This window comes from Bos indicus x Bos taurus, chromosome 15, assembly GCF_003369695.1.
Source record: "Bos indicus x Bos taurus breed Angus x Brahman F1 hybrid chromosome 15, Bos_hybrid_MaternalHap_v2.0, whole genome shotgun sequence".
Classification (NCBI taxonomy): domain Eukaryota; kingdom Metazoa; phylum Chordata; class Mammalia; order Artiodactyla; family Bovidae; genus Bos; species Bos indicus x Bos taurus.
Window position 1 is genome coordinate 31,847,588 of NC_040090.1, and position 21,196 is coordinate 31,868,783.

Consider the following 21,196-nt stretch of genomic DNA (forward strand, 5'->3'; position numbering starts at 1 on the left):
CTGTGAGCCCCTCTCCACCCAGGAACAGAATAAGAATGAGACTTGGGGTCACACAGGGATTCCCAGGTGGTGCAGTGGTAAAGAAGCCACCTGCCAATGCAGGAGATGCAAGAGATGCAGGTTCAATCCTTGCGTCAGGAAGATCCCCTGGAGTAAGAAATGGCAACCTACTCCAGTATTCTTGCCTGGAAAATCCCATGGACAGAGGAACCTGGTGGGCTACAGTCCATGGGGTCACTCAGTTCGACACGACTGAGTGACTTAACACACTTGGGGTCAGACAAGTCTTGGTTTGAATCCCACCTTACTGGGTACTAGCTGTGTGGCCTTAGGCAGTTCCTTTATCACCCCCAAGCTTCTATTTTCTTCACTGTAAAAATGGGCATAATAATATCCCCCTTTGTATATATTGTAAGGATCAAATGGATTACTGTGACATGTGAAGCAAACCCCAGTACTGACTTTACAGGACCCAAACCTCCAAAAGGGCAGGAATTAAGTCTGTTTTGTGTAATGTATCCCAAGCTCCATTCACAGGGCCACACATAGTAGACGTTCAATAAATGCTTATTGAGTGAATAGATGTTAGTTTCATTTCCATTCTCCAGATCCATATGGGCTCCTTGTTTTGAGGTTTTGTGAATAAAGGAACTTGGTGAGTAGAGGGCAGGGGTACCTCACATTTGGCCGTTCTCTCTCAGGCAGAGAAGAACAGGTGACTTCCAACAGAAAAGAGGCAGACTTCTGGGGAGAGGCCTGGGAGGGTTCAGGACCACGGACAGCCCCAAACTGCGTCTCCCATGTGGCCAGGAGACTTGCTGGGATGAAAGGGTCCACCATATGTGCCCTCCACAACCATAGTGGGAGGAGGAGCCAGCAGTCCAGTCTGACTGGGGAGACCAGGACCTTCACCCACCATCACTGGGAGTTCAGGGGAGGAGGCAGGGTGGGGCATCCTGAACAACCAGGCGTCTGCAAAATGTGATAGCAATTCTGACTCTGTAGGTGTCCTGGGGAGATTAAATGAGTTACTTCTTAGGAATGCCTGGCACATGACTGCCTGGAGAGGGCACAACATGGGTTCACTTCCCTCCACCCCTTCTCAGTCCCTGTGGCATGAGGAGGAACATCCCCCTGCTCTGTTGAGGGCCTGGACATCTGCTCACAGGCCCCAGTGTGGGAACTTCCTCTTCCGGCCTCCACTGACCCCCACCTCTGAGGCTGGGCTGAGATAGGCACACAGTAGGTGCAAAGGACAGCCCGGGGAAAGGTCTGCCCTCTTTTTTCCTACCGGAGCATTGGGAAGCTGAGAGAAGGTCACCGATGACCCTCCTCCAGGCCCAGAGCCCCAGGGCTCCTGCCCTCAGTGACCACTCTGATCAGTTCTGACCAGCTCTCTTCACACCTCGCTGGCCTTCCAGGGCTCAGGCGATGAATTAGTGATGACAGCATCTCAGCATCACTATGACGACCAGGCATGTCCTTAGCCTCCAGTCAGAGTGCAGTGGCAGAGGCCAGAGACCCCTTTGACTCTGGGCCTCGGGACTGGTGTGTGTGTGTGTGTGACAGGGGCCAAAGGGGAGAGAGGGCGGGGCAGGACCAGACACGGGGGCTCCATCTGGAGAGGACTGGAGTTCATTCAGATTGTTAGCTCCACAGGGACCTTGGAGACAGCTGTTTCTCTCTCCTTCCTTCCTCATCTCTTTCTTTTCATTCCTCCCTCCCTCGTTGCTTCCTTCCATATCCCTAAGACCCTTCTCTGTCCAAGGTCCTGAGCTGCCCACCACCTTCACACACACCCTTCAGTTGGGGAATGAGGCCCAGCCTGACCCTCACCCGTGGGAGCTCAGAGTGAGATGGGGACATAGACACTTCCTGGTCTAGGCTCCAGAGAAGGTGTGTTGGCTGCTGGTGGCTCTGTGGAGGGGGTGGTCCTGGCTTAGCCCTGCCAGGGTCTGTGCAAATGGCTTTGCAGAGGGGGTGATAACTCTTCCAGCCCTGTTGATTGAGGAGGGGATTTTTCCAATGGAGAGACAGAGGTCCAGGGAATTCCCTGGCAGTCCCTGGCAATGGTTAGGACTCAGTGCTTTCACTCAGGACCCTTAGTTCCCATTCTGCAAGTCACACCACTCAGGAACAAAGAGGAGAGAGAGACAGGTCCAGAGGTGAACTGGTTAAACCATGAGGTGTAAGTCCATAGGTGAAACATAAAGAGGGATGAGGGATCGATGAAAGTCCAGAACAGCGTAAGTGTGGGGTCGGCCGTAGGGAGCACAGGAGGAATGGAGCCTGGGGAAGGATTGGGAAGGAGTGGATGCAGTGAGGAGTTTGCAGTTTGTCTCACAGGGGAAGAGGAGCCCCGAAGAATGTTGTTGTTGGTGCTTGTTCCTCCCATTTTAGGGATGGGAAAACTGAGGCCCAGAGAGGGAAAGTGACTGCATTCAGTTCAATGAGGTCCTCAGGGACAGCCTGAGACTATGGGCTCTGCTAGGGTCCACTAGACCCCAGCTAGGGCTTCTTGCCCCAGACTTGCTGATGTGAATTTTCCCAGGTAACCACTACCTCCGCTGGATGGGGAGGCCCGTGGGCGACTTTGCCCTCAGATATAAGGAAATTTGCATAGGCATGGGTTGTGCTTATGGCCCTTCCTGCCTTGGAAGGATTGGGTGTGAGTGGGAGGGTAGTGGGGGAGGGCATCCAGGTAAGGCCCTGGAGGAATTCAGGGGCTTGGCTAAGGTCAGCAAGAAATTAGACTTAGAAATTGAATCAAGCTTGGGTCTCTGGGCTCCCAGCCCCACACAGTGCCACGTCCCCTTACTTTACACCCTCAGGGATCTTCGACTGAGTTGGGCACTGATATAAGAGGTAAAGGCCTCTCTGAGCCCCTCATTCTCCCCTAAGGGTTCTTCCTGGTCCTGGCGTCTGCTGAGGCTGGAACTCATCTAGGCTGAGAGGAGACATTTAGCTCCATTGTTCTGATGAAGACACTGAGGTCCCAAGGTAACAGTGACTCACTCAGTAACAGGTCAGAACCAGACTGGGCCTGACTGCCTGGCCCTTAGCTTGTCCACACTTCCCCCACCCAAAGCTGTCCCTTGCTTCTCTTCATCCCGCTGTGCAGCCTTGCTGGGCCTGCCAGCTTTGATGGATGGCCCCACATCTCAGCCTCCCTTCCATTCCTTTCCGGGTGCTGGGCTGTTAGCCTCCTAATCACCAGTCCTGCCTGTGGTTCGCCAAGCCATCCATCTCTCCAAAAAACCTCACCCAGCGCAGGTGGGTTTTTTGGGGTTCAGCAGGTCCCCCTTCTCTAAGGCCAAGCTGAAAGTGTGGCTGCAGGCCCTACTCCAGGGGAGTCAGGGGTCAGGAAGCTGTTTACACCCCGTTGCTAGAGGGCCAGAAATCCCCACGAGAACTTCCAAGGGAACTCATACATGCATACATGTGCATACACACATGTGAGCACAAACACTTGCTCACAAAAACAGTATTAAAAGCTTTCATGTATCAAAAAAATTACTGTATGCCAAGCATTGTGCCAGAGCTCTGCAAGTATGATCTCATTCAGCTAGTTGATTACTGTTGATAACCCCAATGTACAGATAAGGAAACTGAGGCTCAGAGAGGTTAAGTAACTTGCACAGAGTCACATATCCAGAAGATGGAGGAACTGGGATTTGAACTCAGGTCATATTGGCTCACTTTTGTATTTGCCACTTCTCTGTTCTACTGACTTACGCATGCACACAAGTGCACACACACACATGAGCACATGCACACATGCATGCACAAACACCAGCCTCCGTGTGGACCCCTGCCCCGCCTGTCTCCCTGGACCTGGTTCCTAAGGAGTAGAGAGAGTGCTGGGCTGAGGAAGAGACGAGGGGTCACTACTTATTGTCCCCCAGGCTGCCCCCAGACTCTCACCCTGACAGTGACACTGATCAGCCATGGAGGCTGCATGGAGGAGGCAGCCTCCAGGCAGTAGGAAGAGGAGGCTGAGAGGCAGTCAATCGATTGATTACCCCTGCAGCACTGCCTTCCAGGAACCTGGGCCCAGGGGAGTGTGGCGCCATGGGTCGATCATCTGGGATGCAGCCCAGGTTCCACATGCTGGGGGTGTGTATGTGGAGTGAGGCTGGCATAGGTCCCCTGCCTGCCCCCTTCCCCCTACTTTGCCGACCCTACACCTTCCCCCTGCTCTTCCCGCTGCCCCCCACCATGGGCACTGCAGCTGGGAATCAAGCTACCTGTTCCCAGACGCCATGTGCACCCACTCCTGTGGGATTACTGTGCTCCAGAGGCTGATCCTAGGGTTGCTGCTTCGAGGTGAGGAGAGGTCAGGCAGGGAGGCCAGGGGCCAGGAGTTGCAGGGGGTGGGAGTGAGCCTTCATAGACCTTTGTGGCCAATTTAATAAGATAATGAATGTAAAGTGCTTCGTACCACCAGGGCATGCAATAGGAGCTTAGTCTTTGCTGGTTCCTCCCTCAGGAGTCTGCAGAGAGTGAGGCTGATGGGGGTGGATGGGGTGCCTCTGAGGGCACCTGAGCTCCCAGAGGGACTGTTGGGTGCCACTGACAGTGTTAACAATGGCAGGAATGATTTAGCTCTGAAAAAGAGGGAGAGAGATTAGTACCTGACAAGTGTCAGAGTCTAGCCAAGAATTATCATCTTTCTGACACGGGGAGGGGAACAGCTGGTGCTGGGAGGAGTGGCTGGGAACCTTCCCCACCCTCCTACTGGGAAGGGCCCCTGAACAGGTCTGTGTTGCCCCCTTCCTGGATCTGCTTCCATTCTGGCAGAGGGACCTCCAACAGGCCCTCCAACTTGCACTGGTCCCCAAGAGACCTGGGTTCAAGTCCTGGTTCAGGCACCTGCTGGCTGGTGCTGGTTAGGGCAAGTCACTTTCCACCTGTCTTCTCTGTGGCAGTCCTCTCTGAGGGCCTCTGTCTTCTCATCTGTGGCAAGTCCCCAAGAGGATTAAATGAGATGTCACGTGTCCAGTGCCTGCCATTTCCCTGCCCACAAAGGGCCATGCCCCCTGGGTTCCCCAGAGCCTGCCTTCCCTGTTCACAGCCCCAAGAGTGACAGCTGTGGTCCATCTCTACCCTGGACGCCATCCGCTCCACCTTGGGTCCCCACTGTCCTGACTCAGAGCCTGTTGTTGAGGAAGAAGTAGGCAGGGGATCGCATCACAGGCTCCGTCATCTTCTCTTTCACTGTGGGGAGAAGAGTGGGAGGACAGTGGACCTCTCTGTACTGACGGTGACTCCATGGGTCACCAAGGCCCGGTCTGACTCCGATGGGTGTTGGCACCGGGCTCAGGACTGGGATTCCCAGGGCCTGACTTCCTACTGTTCTGGACACTGCCTTACTGTACGAGCTTGGGCAAGACCTGTCCTGGGGGGTGGGGTAAGAGAGACACGGAACCTCTCTGACCAGCCTCTCTTCTGAGGGTGTGTACCTGGATGATTCTGTGTTCTGGGGGAGAGGCTGGGTGGTGAGGTGGTGGTACAAGGCTGGTGACCTCCATGCCACAGATGGGCAGGCCTGTAGAGGAGGAGGGGCTCGGGACTGGGGCCTGCCTAGGACTCCTGTGGTCCCGGCACCTTTTGTCCCCATACCACCCCTGCCACTGTCTGCTCTGCCCCCAGGCCCGTTGCCCCCCACCCCCCAACCTGCTCCTCCATTCCTAGTCCTCTCTTCCTTTATTATGTCTCTGTATTGCCTCCTGCCTTGGGCTTATCTCCTTCTTTCGCACTTCCATCCATCTCTGTCATTCCCCTGTGGCTGCCTCCTGCTCCCTGGCACACCCTTTCCCCACCGCAGGAGTTGGGCTTGTCTGAGAGTCTGTTCCTCTCTACCACTTGCGTGACTCAGTGGTCTCTGAGTCTCAGCTCTTGTCTTCCTCCGCTTTCCTGAATCTCCCTCTCTCTGACGGTGTCTCTGTCTTTTGCTGTCTCTGATCCCCCTTAGTCTGTCTCTGTAAGTCTTTCTTTGGCTTTGTCTCTGGGTCTCTGTCTCTTAGGACCTGCCTGGTCCTGTCTTCTCTGCCTCCCTTCCTCCCCTCGCAAGCCCAGCCAGAGCAGCGGGTACAGCCCTCCAGCCTGGAAAGCGGAGTGGTCCACCCTCCCTCTCTCTCTTGCTGGTTGCCTTCGAGGCCCCTGACAATTGCCCTCCGCCCTGCACCACTCAGGGCCTCGTTGCTAGGCCTTGGGCTGGCAGCACCTGGCTTCCATAGCGACGGGTGCCTAGAAACAAAATGCCATGTCTGCCGGTCCCACATGGAGTCTTGGCGGATCCAGCTCCTTTCGATCAATCAGGACAGGAAACGTGGCCATCTCTGGGCTGCCTCCAGCTTGAAGAGGCGAGAAGAGGAGACCACAGTCTCTGCCTTCTGGAACTTGGGGAGCCACTGGCGTGAGAGGACCTGCTCCAGTGTGGTCCTGAAGTCAAAGAGGGAGCCCTCTCCCCTCTGGGCTCTTCTCAGAGGCATGCGTTTGCAAGGGGCTGGGTTTGGGTCACTGTTCTACTATTTCTAGCTGTGTGACTTTAGACAAATGACCTCCTGTCCTGGGACTGCGGTTTTATCAACTGTAAAGTTGGACTAATAATATAATGATGATTAAATAAGATGTGTGGGCCTGGCACTTAGTAGGTAGTCCCTGACAGCACTGTCGTTCCTGCCCCTTCAAAGTTGTCTCAGATTTAATTAGCAGAGATGAGGGCGATGGAACTTTAGGCATGGATAGTGGTGTGAACAAAAGGTGGAGGCTGGAAGGCAAGTGTGGGGGCTCACAGGGGCCCTCTCCTCACCAGTATTCACAGAAACATGAGATGCAGCCCACAGACCAGCAAGCTCTGAGGGCTGTAGAAACCCTGGAGCTGGAGTCCTAGAGTCTCGGTGTTATAGGCAGTTAGGATAATAGAGTGTTAGGATCTTGGGCTCCGACATTTTCAGGGCTCCAGGCTCTCACATTCATAGGCTGTAAAAAGCACAGATTTTTCTAATAAAGGGATTTACAATGGAAACTCTGATTTTCTTAGATCACAAAGCTCTGGGAGTTCTTGGAACCTGGAAGCCGCAAACTGGGTCTCCCTCTATGACTGTGTCTGAACAGGCAGAGAGTTTTCAGAGCATGGGGCTTTGGGTCCCTGTTGCTTAGAATTTCTTGTGCCTTGGCACCCCTCATGGGCTCAGCTCTGAGCAGTCCTGGTGTGTGTGTGTGTGTGTGTGTGTGCCCATGTGCATGGGGCACTGGGGTCCGTGACCAACTGCAGCCCGAGGCACCTCTGGAGAAGGGCCGGCTCAGGAATAGCTGGTGAAGGAAAGTTGGGCAGCTCATGTGCTGCAGCTGTCCAGGTGGTGCTGGGTGGGTCTCTGGAAGCCACCCTTGGCCGAGGACCTGCTTGCCTTCATCCACCCAGCCTGCCCAACAGGTCTCAGGAGGAAGCATCCCATGGGACATCCTAGGGTTGGAGTTATGGCAGCTCCTTGGGGCCCTGCAGCCTAGAGGACAGGAGGCACCTGTGAGGGGAAGAAATGGGGTATGTGGGAGCTTGGGGGATGAGAGAAAGAGTGGGCTCAGTCGGGGGATAGTGCCCAGTGGAGTCTATAGTAGTGATTCTCAGCACTGCACTCGCTGTGCACTGTCCCAGGCTCCTGGGGATAGTGATTTGGGTTGGGGGAGCCTAAGCACCCTGAACCCACCTGCCTATAGTAGCCTGGGGTAGTCTCAGAGGAACAAGCTCCTTTTCCCACCTCTGCCCAAAGCTGGAAAGGCTGGTGGAGCTGTTGAGAAAGCTGGAATCTGGTTTTCTTTTGCTCGTCTTCCTTCCCAGTTTCCATGGGAATCATGGCTCAGGATGATCAGGGTTTGATGGGATGGTGCTGTGGGAGGAGTCAGCGTCAGGCAGAGCCATCCCACATGGGTAGGAGTCTGCTGCCAGGAAAGCGAGCTCCCCGCCCCTGGGAGCATGCAAGCAGAGGCTGGATTGCCAGCCTCTGGATTGCCTCAGGGTAACTTCAGAAAGGAGCTTAAGTGGGGAAAGGTGGGCTTTGTATGACTGGCCCAGGGGACCACCCCTTCTAGACATCCCTGTGCTTCGTTAAGGTGGGGTCACCATCTGCCCCCATCCCCTGCTCCTGCTCTGTGTGCCTGGCCCTGTGCCAGAAACAGACATGGACACAGACACGTTGAGCTGAATTAGACCCCAGTCTCTTTCGGGTCTGGTGGGAGAGGCACTTAAGGAAACAAATAGAGATGGGCAAGTCCTTCAAAAGTGGCAGATCAGTTTGGGTGGAAGTTTCTACCACTGATTCCTGCAGTCCACAGATGTCTTTTGAGCAATTTCTCTGGGTCAAGCCTTGTTCTAGATGTGGAGCCACAGCAATGAGCAAAACAGAAAGTGAGCCCTGTCCCCTGGAGCTGACAGCATAGTGCCTGGCAAAAGTACAGAGGTGCTGGTTGGAGGAGTGGTGAGTGGTGAGGGGTGTGGCCAGGAGACAGTGTGGGTGGAGAATGAGAGGATGGTTTGGAGGCGGGGTTAAGGAGGATGAAGGCCGAAGGCCAGGACCAGAACTCCAACTTTATCCAGTTGGGGCAGTGGGGAGCCATGTGGCTGTGGAGAGTCAGACTTGAGGGACGAAAAGATCACTCCAGCAGATATGGACATCAGTGAGAAGACGACACAGTGGCCCCCAAAGGAGGCACTAGGGCAGCTGTGCCCATTAGTGTTCCATGTGCCAGAGCCATGTGAGCATGTGTAAAGGGATGAGTCTGTATATAGGAGTGTGTGTGTGTGTGTAGGAGTGATGGGAGTGTGTATGCGTATCTATAAAAAGATAGTAAATTGTATAGATGATTGTGTGTCTCCTGTGATAGCTTTGTGTAGCAGAAGACTCTTGGGGTTTGTAGAAAATAGGGGGCAGATACCAAGGTGTGCCAAGGCCCGAGTCCCCTGGACCTCAGCCCATATGTGAGTTGGCAGGTCCTGGACTAGTCTAGACTAGAATCCTCCCGGCTCTAGTCTAGACTAGAATCCTTCCCCCTCTAAGGTCATGGAGCTGGCCATCTGCTGCAGAGAAGACAAATGTGTATGCAAGTAACATGGGGATGGATGAGACCTGTGGTTGACCACCCCCCCAACCCCTTGTCCCTTGAGCCTGAGTTCACTCAGCCTGTGTTCTTTCCCACTCAGAGCTGCTGTGGGGGCTCTGGGAGCCGGCCCTGACCACTCTGAACCCAGATCCACATTGTCCCCAGCACCTGCCTGTGGCCAGATCCTTTCTCTGTAAGGGTCACCCCCACATCTGGGGCCAGTGCCTGTGGACACTCACAGCTGACCTGGGCTAGTAGACATGAGCAGCACCTCTGTTAACTGTGACTTTGAGTACACACAGACTCACACATTTGCACATACATTTATACATGAATGCATCTATGGGCCATATATGGACACTTGTGCACACACACAACTGTACATGTATACTTGCATGTGTTCATACACAATCATACCTGTGCACACATACCTGTCTGCACACACATATATGCATATCTCTGTAGACACACATCTCTATACACATACACGAGTTGGGCTCTACCATGGAAGCGCTGCACATCCTTACAGATACAAAGTTACAAACCTGTACTCTGCCTCTTCTGCCCTCACCCACATCATGCTCAAAGCCTGTGTGCACGCACGCATTGTGTGCACACACCAGGGCTAACCAAGGGTGGCTCACCAGGGTATGCCCTCTCTGGGCTGAAGCACTGAGGGCAGGCTGTAGCCGGATGCACAACCAGCAGGGATGTCTGTTCCTCCAAGATGCCTCTCGGATTGTCCCCTGGCAGGGCCCCTGGGGTGGAGCTCCCTTTAAGTCCATGGGCTCCACCTCCAGTCATAGAGAGACTGAGCCTCACACACTGCCTCCTGAGAAGCCCCCATGTTGGGATCTGGCCCTTGCTCACAGTCCTCGGGCCTAGCATGACCAGGCAGGCTTGCCTGCCCCAGAGAGCTGCCTTCTGCTGGCTAGGCCTCTCTGAACACTGCCTTTCTCCACCTGAATGCCTGAGTCCTCAGAACCAGGCCAAACTTCACAGGGCCAGAACCCTGCCTGAGGTCACCCAGCACTTTGGACAGGGCTCAGCTTGAACCTGGGGCTTCCAGGAGTCTGACCACACTCAGCAACCAGAGGATAGATGCATGTCAGGTGTACAGATGGGCTCCTGGGAGCCGGACACATGGTCATGGGGGATGGGAGCAGATTTGGGGTCTCTTGAGGGTCTGCTGGCATCACACCCTGAAATGGAGAGATGGCAAGTAGGAAAGTCTGCTCTTCAGACCCGGGGGAGGAAGTGCTTTGTAAGTACTGTGTCCAGAGAGGGGTCATTATTAGGAACAGAGACGGGCTGGTTCTTGGACAGGGCCCGAGGTTGAGAGGCCCAGTACTCAGACTGACAGGCTCTCAGCTGAGAAACCTTGTCCTAAAATGCCCAGTCTGAAGTAGCTGGGCCCCTGGATAGCTTAGTGTGACCTGTAAGGTGGAGAGATGAAAAGAGGTGGCTGTGGGTCTGGGTTAGGCACCCCTAAAACTGAGCTTCCTCATGGCAGAGGTGGGCACAGGGCTCAGGGCCTGGGAGTACAGGACCCTGACTGCATTCTTGGGGACAACAGGAGAGCTGGGAAAATTAGATTTTCTCTCATGCCATTCCTTAAGAGACAGCATGAATATAAAGCACAGATTGGAGCCAGATGGCCTAGGTTTGACTTTTGGCTCTGCTACTTATTAACTCTGTGACTGTGGGCAAATTACTTAGTCTCTCTGTGCCTCAGTTTTCCTTATCTGTTAAATATGACTAATAATGGGTCCTGCCTTCTAGTACTGTTGAGAAGACAAACTATGAGGCTCAGAGTGAGTGCTCAGCAAATCTTAAAGCCCAAGAGGTGCTGGCTGTGCCAGGCCAGGGTTGGCCCTTGACTCTGGAGTCTGAGATATCCTCTCCTGAAGAACAAATAGCTCTGGCCTGCGGCTGTAACAGATGTCTCCTGGATACCTTGTCCTACCTGCACTGTCTGGAGCCCAGGATTGAGTTGATAATAGATGCTCAGGATTTACCAAGAGATTTGTGTACTGGTTTCAGACTCAGTCCTTATAATAGCCCTTACATTGGTTACCCTCTTAACAGAGTAAGAAGCTGAGGCCAAAAAAAGAGAATGGAGGCCTTCCCTTTTTGGTCAGAACCTTTGCACGTCTTAGCCCGTGTAATATTTTCTACAGCATTAATAAGTAGGACAAGTTGCCCCCAGTCTGAAGATGCAGTAACAAACACTGACTTGGCTTGGATTACTTGGTGACAAAGGAGTTTCCCATCCCTCCCTGTGCCCCTAGACATGACTCCTAGTAAAGATGCAAGAAGGGGGACCCAGAGGACTAAGGTAGCATCCAGGGAAGGCCTACTGGAGGAGGTGGCATCCGACTGGCCCCTGAAAGTTAAGCAGGCCCAGAGGGCATTAGGGTTGGGGTGGTTGAGTGAAGGCCCGAAAGTGAGAATGAGTCAGTCACCCAGCTGAATAGAGAAGGCAGTATAAATTTAAGGAATGGTGGTGAGGGGGTCAAAGCCGAAACAAGTTGGCTGTAAGTTATAGAGGGTCTGCCATGTCATACTGAGGGTTTGGGCTTTACTGTGCTGCCAGCAGGGAGTCACTGAAGGTGTGTGAGCAGGGAAAGAGGCATGTCCACAGCTGGACCACAGAAATAGAGGTGGGAGAACTCTTGTCTCCCCCTGAGCTGGTGGCACAGCCGGGGCTCTGCCCAGCCTGTGTGCCTGGTGCCTGGACTGTGTCCAGGACTAGGTTCAGTGACTCAACCTTGAGGAAATCACTCCCCAGGGAGAAAGGACCCAGATGAATCAGCCCAGTAAGGTGGGGAACTGGAAAGCTGGGGGTTCACTGAGTCACCCTCCAAGAGGGGCCAGGGGGGATGGGGGATGAGGGGAGAGTTGCAGAAAGAGGGGACTGCAGTGCAGTGGGAAGGATTCAGGTCAGACCACAGCGAGGGCTGTCAGGGGACTCTGGCTGCCTTCCCACCATTGTGGGGTTGATTTTCCTGGCAGTCTTGTGAAAGAGATGGGAAAACTGAAGCCCAGAAACCAACCGGGGAGGGGATCTGACCAAGGTCATGCAGTAAGCAGCTAGCTGGCAAAGGCGAAAAGAGACCCAAGAGCACCCTCCAGTCCAGACACGTCCCACCGCCTCAGCCGTCCTCGTGCCAAGCGGAGGTTAGGAATGGGGTGGGTCCAGGCAGGGAGTTGGCCCAGGTGACCCCTTCCCCCTCGAAACCCCCCCACACCCCGCGCAGATGGCAAATCGGGCCGGGCCGCGCCGCCGCGATGGGACAGCAGAGGGCGCAGGAGCGTCACGGCTGCCGCAGGCGCCTGAGCAGAGGCCGCTCTGCAGAGAACTGCGCTCCGAGCTCGCAAGTCCCACCGCGGAACCGTGGACTGTGTGGCCCTGGGGCCTGCATCCTCTCCGGCTTGCGGGGACTCCTACGCAGACCTACCTGACCAGTGCTGGGGGCCCAGTGCCCCTACCCTCGATTCAGAAATGATGCGCCTATTTGTGCGCTCGCGTGTCGGTGCGCACGTGTCTCCCTCCCAGATTTGCTACTGTTCTCAGAGCCTGTCCGACTCTGAGCGACCTCTAAAATTTTCCCTCATTCCACTCTTTTTCCTGGAAGAAGAGCAAGCCCAGGATTCCGTGTGTCGTGCCAGTGGTCCCTTCACTTCTATCTCCCCTTGCGGACCGCCCTCCACTCCCTCACTGCACTGGTCTCTCTGCCTTGGGGCTGTGGCCCGACTCCAGGACTTTATAAGTAAGTGGTGGGGGAGAGGATGTGATCATACAGGAGAGGGCCTCAAAGAAGCGACCCCTGAGAGATAGTGAAAGGAGTGGCGGAGGAGCAGGAGAAGGGAGCGAAGGCGGTAAGCCGGCTACCTGGCGGGGGATCCCAGTAGCGGACCAGCTGGAAGAATCTTGAGAGCGGAGAGATAAGAGAAGTGACAGCTGGTGGGGGGCTCTGATGGGTGTCCAAAGATCGGACAAGCTGAGAGGTGCTGTCCACGGATCCGCGGATGTGGGCGGGGCCCGGGCGGTCGAGGGGCGGGGACGTGGGCGGTTCGGGGCGGGGCCCGGCGGTCGAGGGGCGGGAAGTGGGCGGTTCGGGGCGGGGCCGGGGCGGACACTAGCGCGGACCCGGCGAAGCTGTCGCGGACGCGCCGACCGAGGCGCAGCGGCCGGGCCGGCGGGCGGGCGGGCGGCTGCGAGCATGGTCCTGGTGCTGCACCACATCCTCATCGCTGTTGTCCAATTCTTCAGGCGGGGCCAGCAGGTCTTCCTCAAGCCGGACGAGCCGCCGCCGCCGCCGCAGCCATGCGCCGACAGCCTGCAGGTAGGGAGCGGGGGCCCGCTCTGGGCACGAGGGGAACCGGGTGCTGGGTGAGCGCCCGGCCGGGTCCTCCGCTGAGCGTGCTGTCGCCGGCCCCATGGTCCACCCTGCTCCTCAACCCTCCTAGGGTGATGAAACCCCCACCCCCACCCCTCCGCCCCAGTTGTGAGTCCCACTTCTGTGCTGGGACTGCAGCCCATACCCAGAGACCTTGAATGCCCAGCTCACAGTTCAAAACCTCATGCCAGACTCTGAACCTGTTTCAGATCTGGGACTCCACCCCAAGCACAGAACTCCCAATCCACAGTGGGACCCCCTGGTACACCCAAGAATTCTGCCGGAGCCTGGAACCCTCGGACTCCCACAATAGTAGAGGACCCCTGCCCATCCCTCGGGACCCCCAGTACATTTTCAGATTCCAGATACACCCAGAACACCTGAATCCCAACTCTCAGCCAGGACCCCACCTCAGAGCTGGAACCTCACCTCATGCCCCTGAGCCCCTACTCCACAGCCTTATCTATGCCCCCATCCAGGTTCCCACTCAAACATCTAGACTCAGTCCTCACACGGGACCCCACCCCTGAGTCTAAATGCCCTTTCCATCTTGGTTTCTCTCCTCCTTCTCTGCAGGATCCCCCTCCCACTCTGTTCCTGCTTTCCCTCCTCCCTCCTGTGTAAGAGATCTTAGTCTTTTCTGGCTTGTCTCACCCTCTCCTCTTGTTTCTCTCTGGGTATGTTGGCTCCAATTTATTCTCTGTTTTTTTTTCTGGCTTCTCCGAGTCTTTCTGGGCATCCTGTCTCTCTCTGCCCCTCTGTTTCTCTCCTGTTTGGTCTCTCTTGCCCATGTGCCCACCTCTCTTGGTCTGCCCATCACTCCTCCAATTTCTCCAGGTTTCTATCTTTGTTCTAGGGCCTTTCCATGTGGTCATCCTTCCCCTTATGTCAGCCTCTGATTTTGGGTGGTGAGGGGACTGGCTCAGAATGCCAGGCCAGTGTCCCCGGAGCCTCCACCCCTACCCATGTTGTCGTGGTGTGGGTGCTGGTAGAAGGGGCTAAACATGGAGCACGCAGCCCTTGGGCGGTGCCCAGGGATTTAAGGCGGGTGGGGATCATGCAGTAGGGCACTGGGGTTCACATGAGGAACGATGAGTATATGGCATTGCATGGCACGTGCAGCTGGGGAGGCTGAGTTGTGAGTGTGGAGTGGTAGCCGTTCATATGACTGTTGCGTGTGTGGGGAACTTATGTCTACATGGTACCTGTCTGTCTTCATGGGGTGGAGTAGTTGTAGGGGCTTACACAGGGGACTGTGTGTATATATATGTTATAAACTGTTGTATGTAACCAGGAAAAGCCACTGCTGGGCCCCAGTGAAAGGTTTTACTGGATGTCTTACTTGAAGGGGGTGGGGAGAGGGTCACTGAATGTGTGAGTGTATTTGCAGCCAAGGTGACTGGCTTCGAGTCACCAAGTTACATCCTGGAGTTGGTCAGGAAATATATGGGGACATATGTGTTGGTGTTTGAGTGTCATATGTCTATGTGATGGCTGTTGGTACAGCTCTGGGTAGGAAAGAGTGCAGTGGCCAGGGCCCAGGGGTCCAAGGCAAAGACTTGTTGACTAAGTGTATGTGTGTATGTGCACACACAAGTGTGTATGGGGAGGAGGCAGTGGGCAGGCCCGACTGTCTGTGCTAAGGAGCTGTGTGTGCCCATAAACATGTGATATTTTGATGTGACATTAGGTGTGCACATTATTTATGCAGGTGTGTCTGTGTCTGGTAGTGTGTGTGTATTGAATTTAATTGGATGTGTGTGTGCTTGGAGAGGTGAGTATAGGGTGTGAGAGGTGTGTGTGGGAGGTTGAGTGTGAGTGTGGTGTGAAGCGTGGGTGTGTGAGCTGGATGACTTTTCCGTGTGATGTGGATTATGTGATCTTTTCTCCCTGTGAGCTGTTTATGTATGAAGGGTGTCCAGGGAGCAAGGGTATGTGTGGGGGTGAGGCAGTGCGGAGGCCTGTGGAGGGTGCTGCAGGGGATGAGGGAGTGTGTGTATAAGGTGTTTGGGGTGAAGAACGAGGTGTGTGATGTTCAAGTGTGCAGAATACAGCAGGTGTCCCCAAAATGTGTGTGTGTGAGGAGGGCTTGACTGCCATCCTGTCCTTGCTTTCCTCCCAGTTAGGTCCCCAGAGATGCCCAAGCCAGGCTGCCTCTACCCTTTGCCCTTCATCCTCCTCGCTTTCACCAGGGCCTTTGTCTTGGGTTTCCGGTCGAGCAGGCGCTGGACAGGCGGGCGGCGGGTGATGTCGAGGGCCGGGAACCTTTGTTCTTTTCCTCTTAGCCTGTCTCGTGTTTGGGGCCGGGGTTGGCAGGGGTGGAGAGAGGATGCACGTGTCTCGGGGTCACTGTGCTTTGCTACCAGCTCACAGTCTTCTGCCGAGGGTGGGGGTCCAGGCACAGGTACTGAGGCCTGGGTGGTATCCCCGTGGCACCTTCTTGACACAAGAGCAGCTGGGACTGGGCTTGGAGTTGGACGGGTTTGCCAACCGTGAGGTCTTAGTCCCAAGCGTGGCCCAGTGCCCTTCCTGCTCACGTCATCTCCAGGGTGCTGAGCAGCCCTGTTCCCTCTTCTGTAGGCTGGCTGGTCCTCTTCCCTTCTCTGTGTGGTGCCCGGAGAGGGTTCCTGGGCTGGGAGACAACCAGGAAGACCTCAACCAATCTCCACTCATATTGACCCCACATCTAATGGGGGGATAGTTTCTGTCTGCCCAGGGCTTTAATCTAAAAAAGGAGGCCTGATCACACCTTTTGGGACCTTCTCGTTTGATGGACCCAGTAGGAGGGTCCAGGTCATACTCTCCAGAGAAAGCTATGGGGAGACCTTAGTGGGCAGCTTTCCAAAAGGGACTTGAGAGCACGAAAAGACAGGACTCCTGATGGTTGGGAGCCACAGAGACCATCAGAATCAGTCAGGGGAAGGGGCTCAGGGCCACTGCCTCAGCACCACATTCCAGAAGGTTCTCTGAAGTGAGTGAGCTTGAGCTGAGCCCTGGAGGGGATGTAGAGAAATATAGCCTAAGGCTGAGGAAGATTCTGGCCCAGTTGGAAGAAAGGGATCTTGAAGGCTGTTGAATATTCCCAGGCAATACTGTCTGACTTCAGGTGGCCATCTCTGGGCCTCCTCCCTTCTCAAGTTTCACGTCTGGCCCATTCCGATTGTCTTTGGCCAGAATCATCATTGTCATTATCTTCATCGTCAGCTTTAGGCAGCTCTTTCCAGATTCCAAGCTCCTTTCACAAATGTCTCCTTTAACAGATGAGCTCATTCCATTGTATCTGAAAGCATTTACTGAGCACCTGCTAGGCCACAGGCAGGCACGGTGTTAAGTGCTGGGGGGTATAGCAGTGACCAAACAGGCCTCATGGGGCTCCCACTTTCTGTGTCTAAGGAACCCCATCTTTGTGGCCCATCCACACTGTCAGCCCCTCCAACCCTGGGCAGATGGCCCTCTGTATGTGTTTTCCTGCAGCCTGATGTGCACTTGATGTGCTGCAGGCAGGCACCCCATGGTGTAGGGGTCTGGCTCCCACTAGAACATGAGCTCTTCAGAGGCTGGGCAGGGTCTGCCCATCCCATGTGTCCTGACCTGGGCTTAGCGTAGTCCAGATGCTCATACTGATTATCAGAGGTCCCAACCCCCTGTAGGGTTGGCAGCCCTGCTGCCATCTAGGGAAACTGAGGCCTAGAGTGGGGAGGTCTTTAGGGAGCCTCCTCTTAAGACCCTCCTTTGCCCAGTGTTGCCAGAGACCAAGAGAGGTCAGGTGACTTGTGAAGGTTTCACAGCAAGGTGGCGGGGCTGGTCCCAGAATACAGCTCTCTGGCTGCCAGGCTGGGCTCCGGCCCCAGCACCATGCTGCTCCCTGGCTGGCCTCCGGGCTGCCTGTGGCGGGTAAATGATTATTAATGACCCCCCTGGCAAGGAGACAGGAAACGTTTCCCGACCACAGCTGGGGACCTGCTCCCTGCCAGCCCCAGCCATCCATACCTGCCCTGGCCATGGGTCAGCATTGATGTTATCACTATGCCGCCTTGGCCTTCTGTCTGTCTTCCTGCCCATCTGACTCCCACCTCCCTTTCCTCTAAAGGATAAAGGACAAGATGGACCAGAGCTTTCTCTTTCACATCTCTGTCTCCAATTTGCCTCATCTCCACCTTCTCCCTTGCCCCAAACCAGCCGAAAGTATCCTCTCCTTCTGGAAGTCTTCCCTGAATGCACCACCATCCCCTTCTTCCAGTGGCCTTGTCCTGGGCTCTGGCCACTGAATCTCCCTCATTGCAGACTCTGGTCTCACTCTGATGGTTTGCTCTGATGGTCCTAAGGCTGGGCTGGTGACTTCCTGTGTGGCCTGTCCTCAATTTTCGGTCTAAGGACTGACACGTGGAGTATTGTCCCAGATGCTTCCTCCAGGAAGTCCCCAGCCCAGCCCAGGGACTCTCACTTCCTCTGACTATCCCAGTGCTCCCTGTCCGTGCCACAACTTTGTACTGACAGGCCTTTATGAGCGAGCACCTACTATGAGCCCAACAGAGATGGTAGGCAGAGAGAACACAGTGCAGACCTTAAACTTCAGCTACACATTGCCCCAGGTCTGAGCAACAAGGCAGGTGGACAGACCCAGGTACCAGGGCCAATGGTGGTCAGGTGATGGGGTGATGGAGGGGCACAGACACAGATGGATGCTGATAGACTGTGTGGGGAGGGCAACGCTGGAGAGAAACTTGGGGGCCGTGGTGGGACTGGGCAGGGGCCCCTAATTCAGCTCAAAGTTGCAAGGAAGGCAAGTTGGGGAGCTTCCAGGAGGAAGTATAGCTAAAGCGGGAGCTGAGGGATGAGCCAGGAGAGAGTTCTGGACAGAGAGAAGGAGAGAATCTCGAATGTGAAGGCTTGCTGGTGACAGACAGAGGGAGGGAAGCGTTCTTTGGAGCTGGGTGCTGGACTGCCAGAGCCGCTGAGTGATGGGATGGCTGGGGGGGAGGGGTGGTGCCAAAGCATCAGGAGATGAGGCTGGTGAGGCTGGCATGGGCCAAATCGTGCAGGACTTTTGTGCCATGTCAAGGAATTTGGACTTTCTCCAGAGGGAACTGGGCACTAGGAGAAGAGTTGAAAGCAGAACAGTGACTGCTCAGACCTAGGTGTTCCGAAGCTCCCTGGGCCAGGGGTGTGGAGCTCATAGAAGGGGTGAGGTGAGAGGCTGGGGCAGTTCCTTCAGATGTGGGATGATGAAACTGAACAGGGAAAAGCCTGAGTTGGAAGGGAGGGGACAGAGGAGCAGAGGTGGAGGAGGAAGCTGGTCAGCTGTAGAAGAGAAGAAGAGAGAGCCACCCTGGGGTCTGGGTGGCCAAGTGAGAGAAGACAGGGTTTGAGAGCACATGCCTGGGCCTGGGTCAGGGCCCTCTGTGGAGCAGAAGGTCTCAGGATGGCTTCCCAGGTTAGGAGTTTTGAGGCTAAACAGAGACCAGGAGACCTGGATTCCACTGGGGGTTGCCACATCCTTGTCTGTAGTGTGGGGACTTGGGATCTGCCCTGGGCAAAGAGTATTCAGCATTCAAAAATTAAAACAATCTGTAAAATGTAATATTTAATAAAATTCAAATTCAAAAATATATGAGTACATTCGAAAATGAGTTAAAATGTAAATTTATGAAAATGCTAAGCATACATCCGTGAGGGTTAATATCAACTGTACCTTCACTGCTGCCCACCCCTTTGGATCCAGCTCCCCTGAAGCCACTGCTCCGGTGTGGCCAGACACCTGCCCTGGGGTGGGGTAGGGGGTGGTCTACGACCTTCTGGCCTCTTGTTCAGGGGACCTCCGCTGGGAGGTGGAGGCACCTCCTCAGAAAGAGGAGGAGGCCTGCTCTCTGGCTGGCGGTTTCCTGTGGCAGGCAGGCAGCAGGCATTTTGCTTTTTCTGTCCCTTACCTTGAGGGACTTGACCCCTTGAACTTCACCCATTTTGGGGAGGGTGGATGGTGAGGGTGTTTCAAGAACCGAGGGTGAGGGGTCGGAGAGAAGAGGTGCCCACTTAAGGACCCAGTAGGGGTAGGGTGGGAAATTGCAGGGGGAAGTGGGATGGGACAGGGCTGGGGGGGTGGGGGCTGGGAGGCAGGAGATGTGAGCAAAGCTAAAAGAACAGCATTATTCCAACTTAAATATCTGTATTTCCTAATGTAAAAGTTGCACCATTTCTGGAAGACCAGATGTTGAGGTCCCATCTTACAATCTCAGGATTGGGCACTGCTTGGCTCCTACTGTCCGGTGATCTTGCATAGCACCACTTTTTAGGCTGCATTTTCTCACCTGTAAAAAGAGGAAGTCGGGTGAGATGAGCTCTCAGGAGCATCTGGCATTGTCAGTTTGTGGGGTTCCAGCTTTTCATGGCTCTCAGCTCCCAGCCAGGGCTGTGTGGATGCCTGGCTGGGTGGTTCTGACATTCTGTGACTTTAAGATGCTGAGACTCTAGGAGCCGAAGAAGCAGACTTTCTGTGATTCTAAGATTCTAGGATTTGATGATTCAATGATTCTAAATGGGGTTTCTGGGAAGAGCTGCAACCACCTGCCTCGTTAACATTGATGTTCAGTTATTAAAAACATAGCAAGAAGCAATGGAGACAGCTTGGGGCCAGGGGCGGCCTCCACCCCGGGGGAGGGAGTGGAAGAGGGGCTGGGTTGGCAGTTAGTGGGGAAGGAGACCCTCTCAGTCTGGGTTGCACAGACCATTTCTCCTACACCAGCAGAACTGGAGTACCTGCACACGCGAGATCCACCACCCCCTAAGCTTGCAGGGTAAGGGATCATTTCCTTCATCCCTCTGTCCCTAATCATTTCAGACTATGGCAGAGAGGGGAGTGCTCTTTCCTCCCAATCCCTAAAGCCTGTGGGAGAAATGTACACAGTGGAGGAAGGAGAGGCCTGCTCACCCCCACCCCCTCCTTCCCTGGCAGCCCCGGCCTGAGGGGGAAAACAGGACATGAACACTTCCTGGACATAGGCATGGGAATGCACGAAGCTCTGCCTGTGAGGCTCAAGTACAAAGGGCCTCCGACTGGGGCAGAGGCCAAGCAGCTAGAGGGGCAGTGTGGGCATTGGTTAGGGGCCATTAGCACCCCTTGAGGACAGGCCAAGGAGGGAGGACCCTGGGGGTGGCTGTGAGAAGGACTTAAGGAAGGGAGGTCCCAGGCTAGAGGGCCTGAAGGGCTAATGACTGATGGGGGTTCAGGTCACCAGCCCAGCACAAGGCCAGCTCATTGGTCCAGCAGTTCGTTGGCTCTTGGGTTGTGCACTGTCTTAGCACCCACACCAGAGGTGGGGAAAGAACCTCTAGGTAGGGGAGAAAGATCTCAGCCCTCTAGACAGCCCACCCCGGCCAGGTCCCTCAGAGCTCAGTACCACTGTCCGAGACCCAGCCTGTTGGATTCTGGATCCCGTGACAGAGGCTGGGACCCAGACCCATCACACAGCAGGGCCTGAAAGTACAGGCAGGATGTGGGTCAGGGGGAGAGTGCCTTTGTCACCTGCCATCTTCTTCCTCTCACAGGCCAGGAGACAGGTGGAGTGGCGATAATTGCTCGCTGTCATCTATGAGGCTACATGGTCTACCACAGCCTGTCTTGGCCCTGAGGCTAGGGTCCCCAGCAGGGAATCCCTCCCCAGCTGCCCGACCCACAGGTGGCCTCCCTGGGGTTCTCC

General features: G+C 55.1%; 1 protein-coding gene across 8 annotated transcripts in view; it reads left to right on the plus strand.

Moving 5' to 3' along the window:
• The window catches only part of PDE2A (phosphodiesterase 2A), a 96,871-nt gene that overhangs the window by 14,757 nt on the left and 60,918 nt on the right, over positions 1-21,196 (plus strand). For 7 of the 8 annotated variants that reach the window (XM_027562990.1, XM_027562989.1, XM_027562985.1 and 4 more), the window contains one exon: positions 13,376-13,448. In XM_027562990.1, coding sequence (XP_027418791.1) covers positions 13,376-13,448 — 73 coding nt within the window. Of the gene's footprint in view, positions 1-13,249; positions 13,449-21,196 lie in introns of those variants that run through there. The other variant, XM_027562991.1, reaches the window with a different exon arrangement.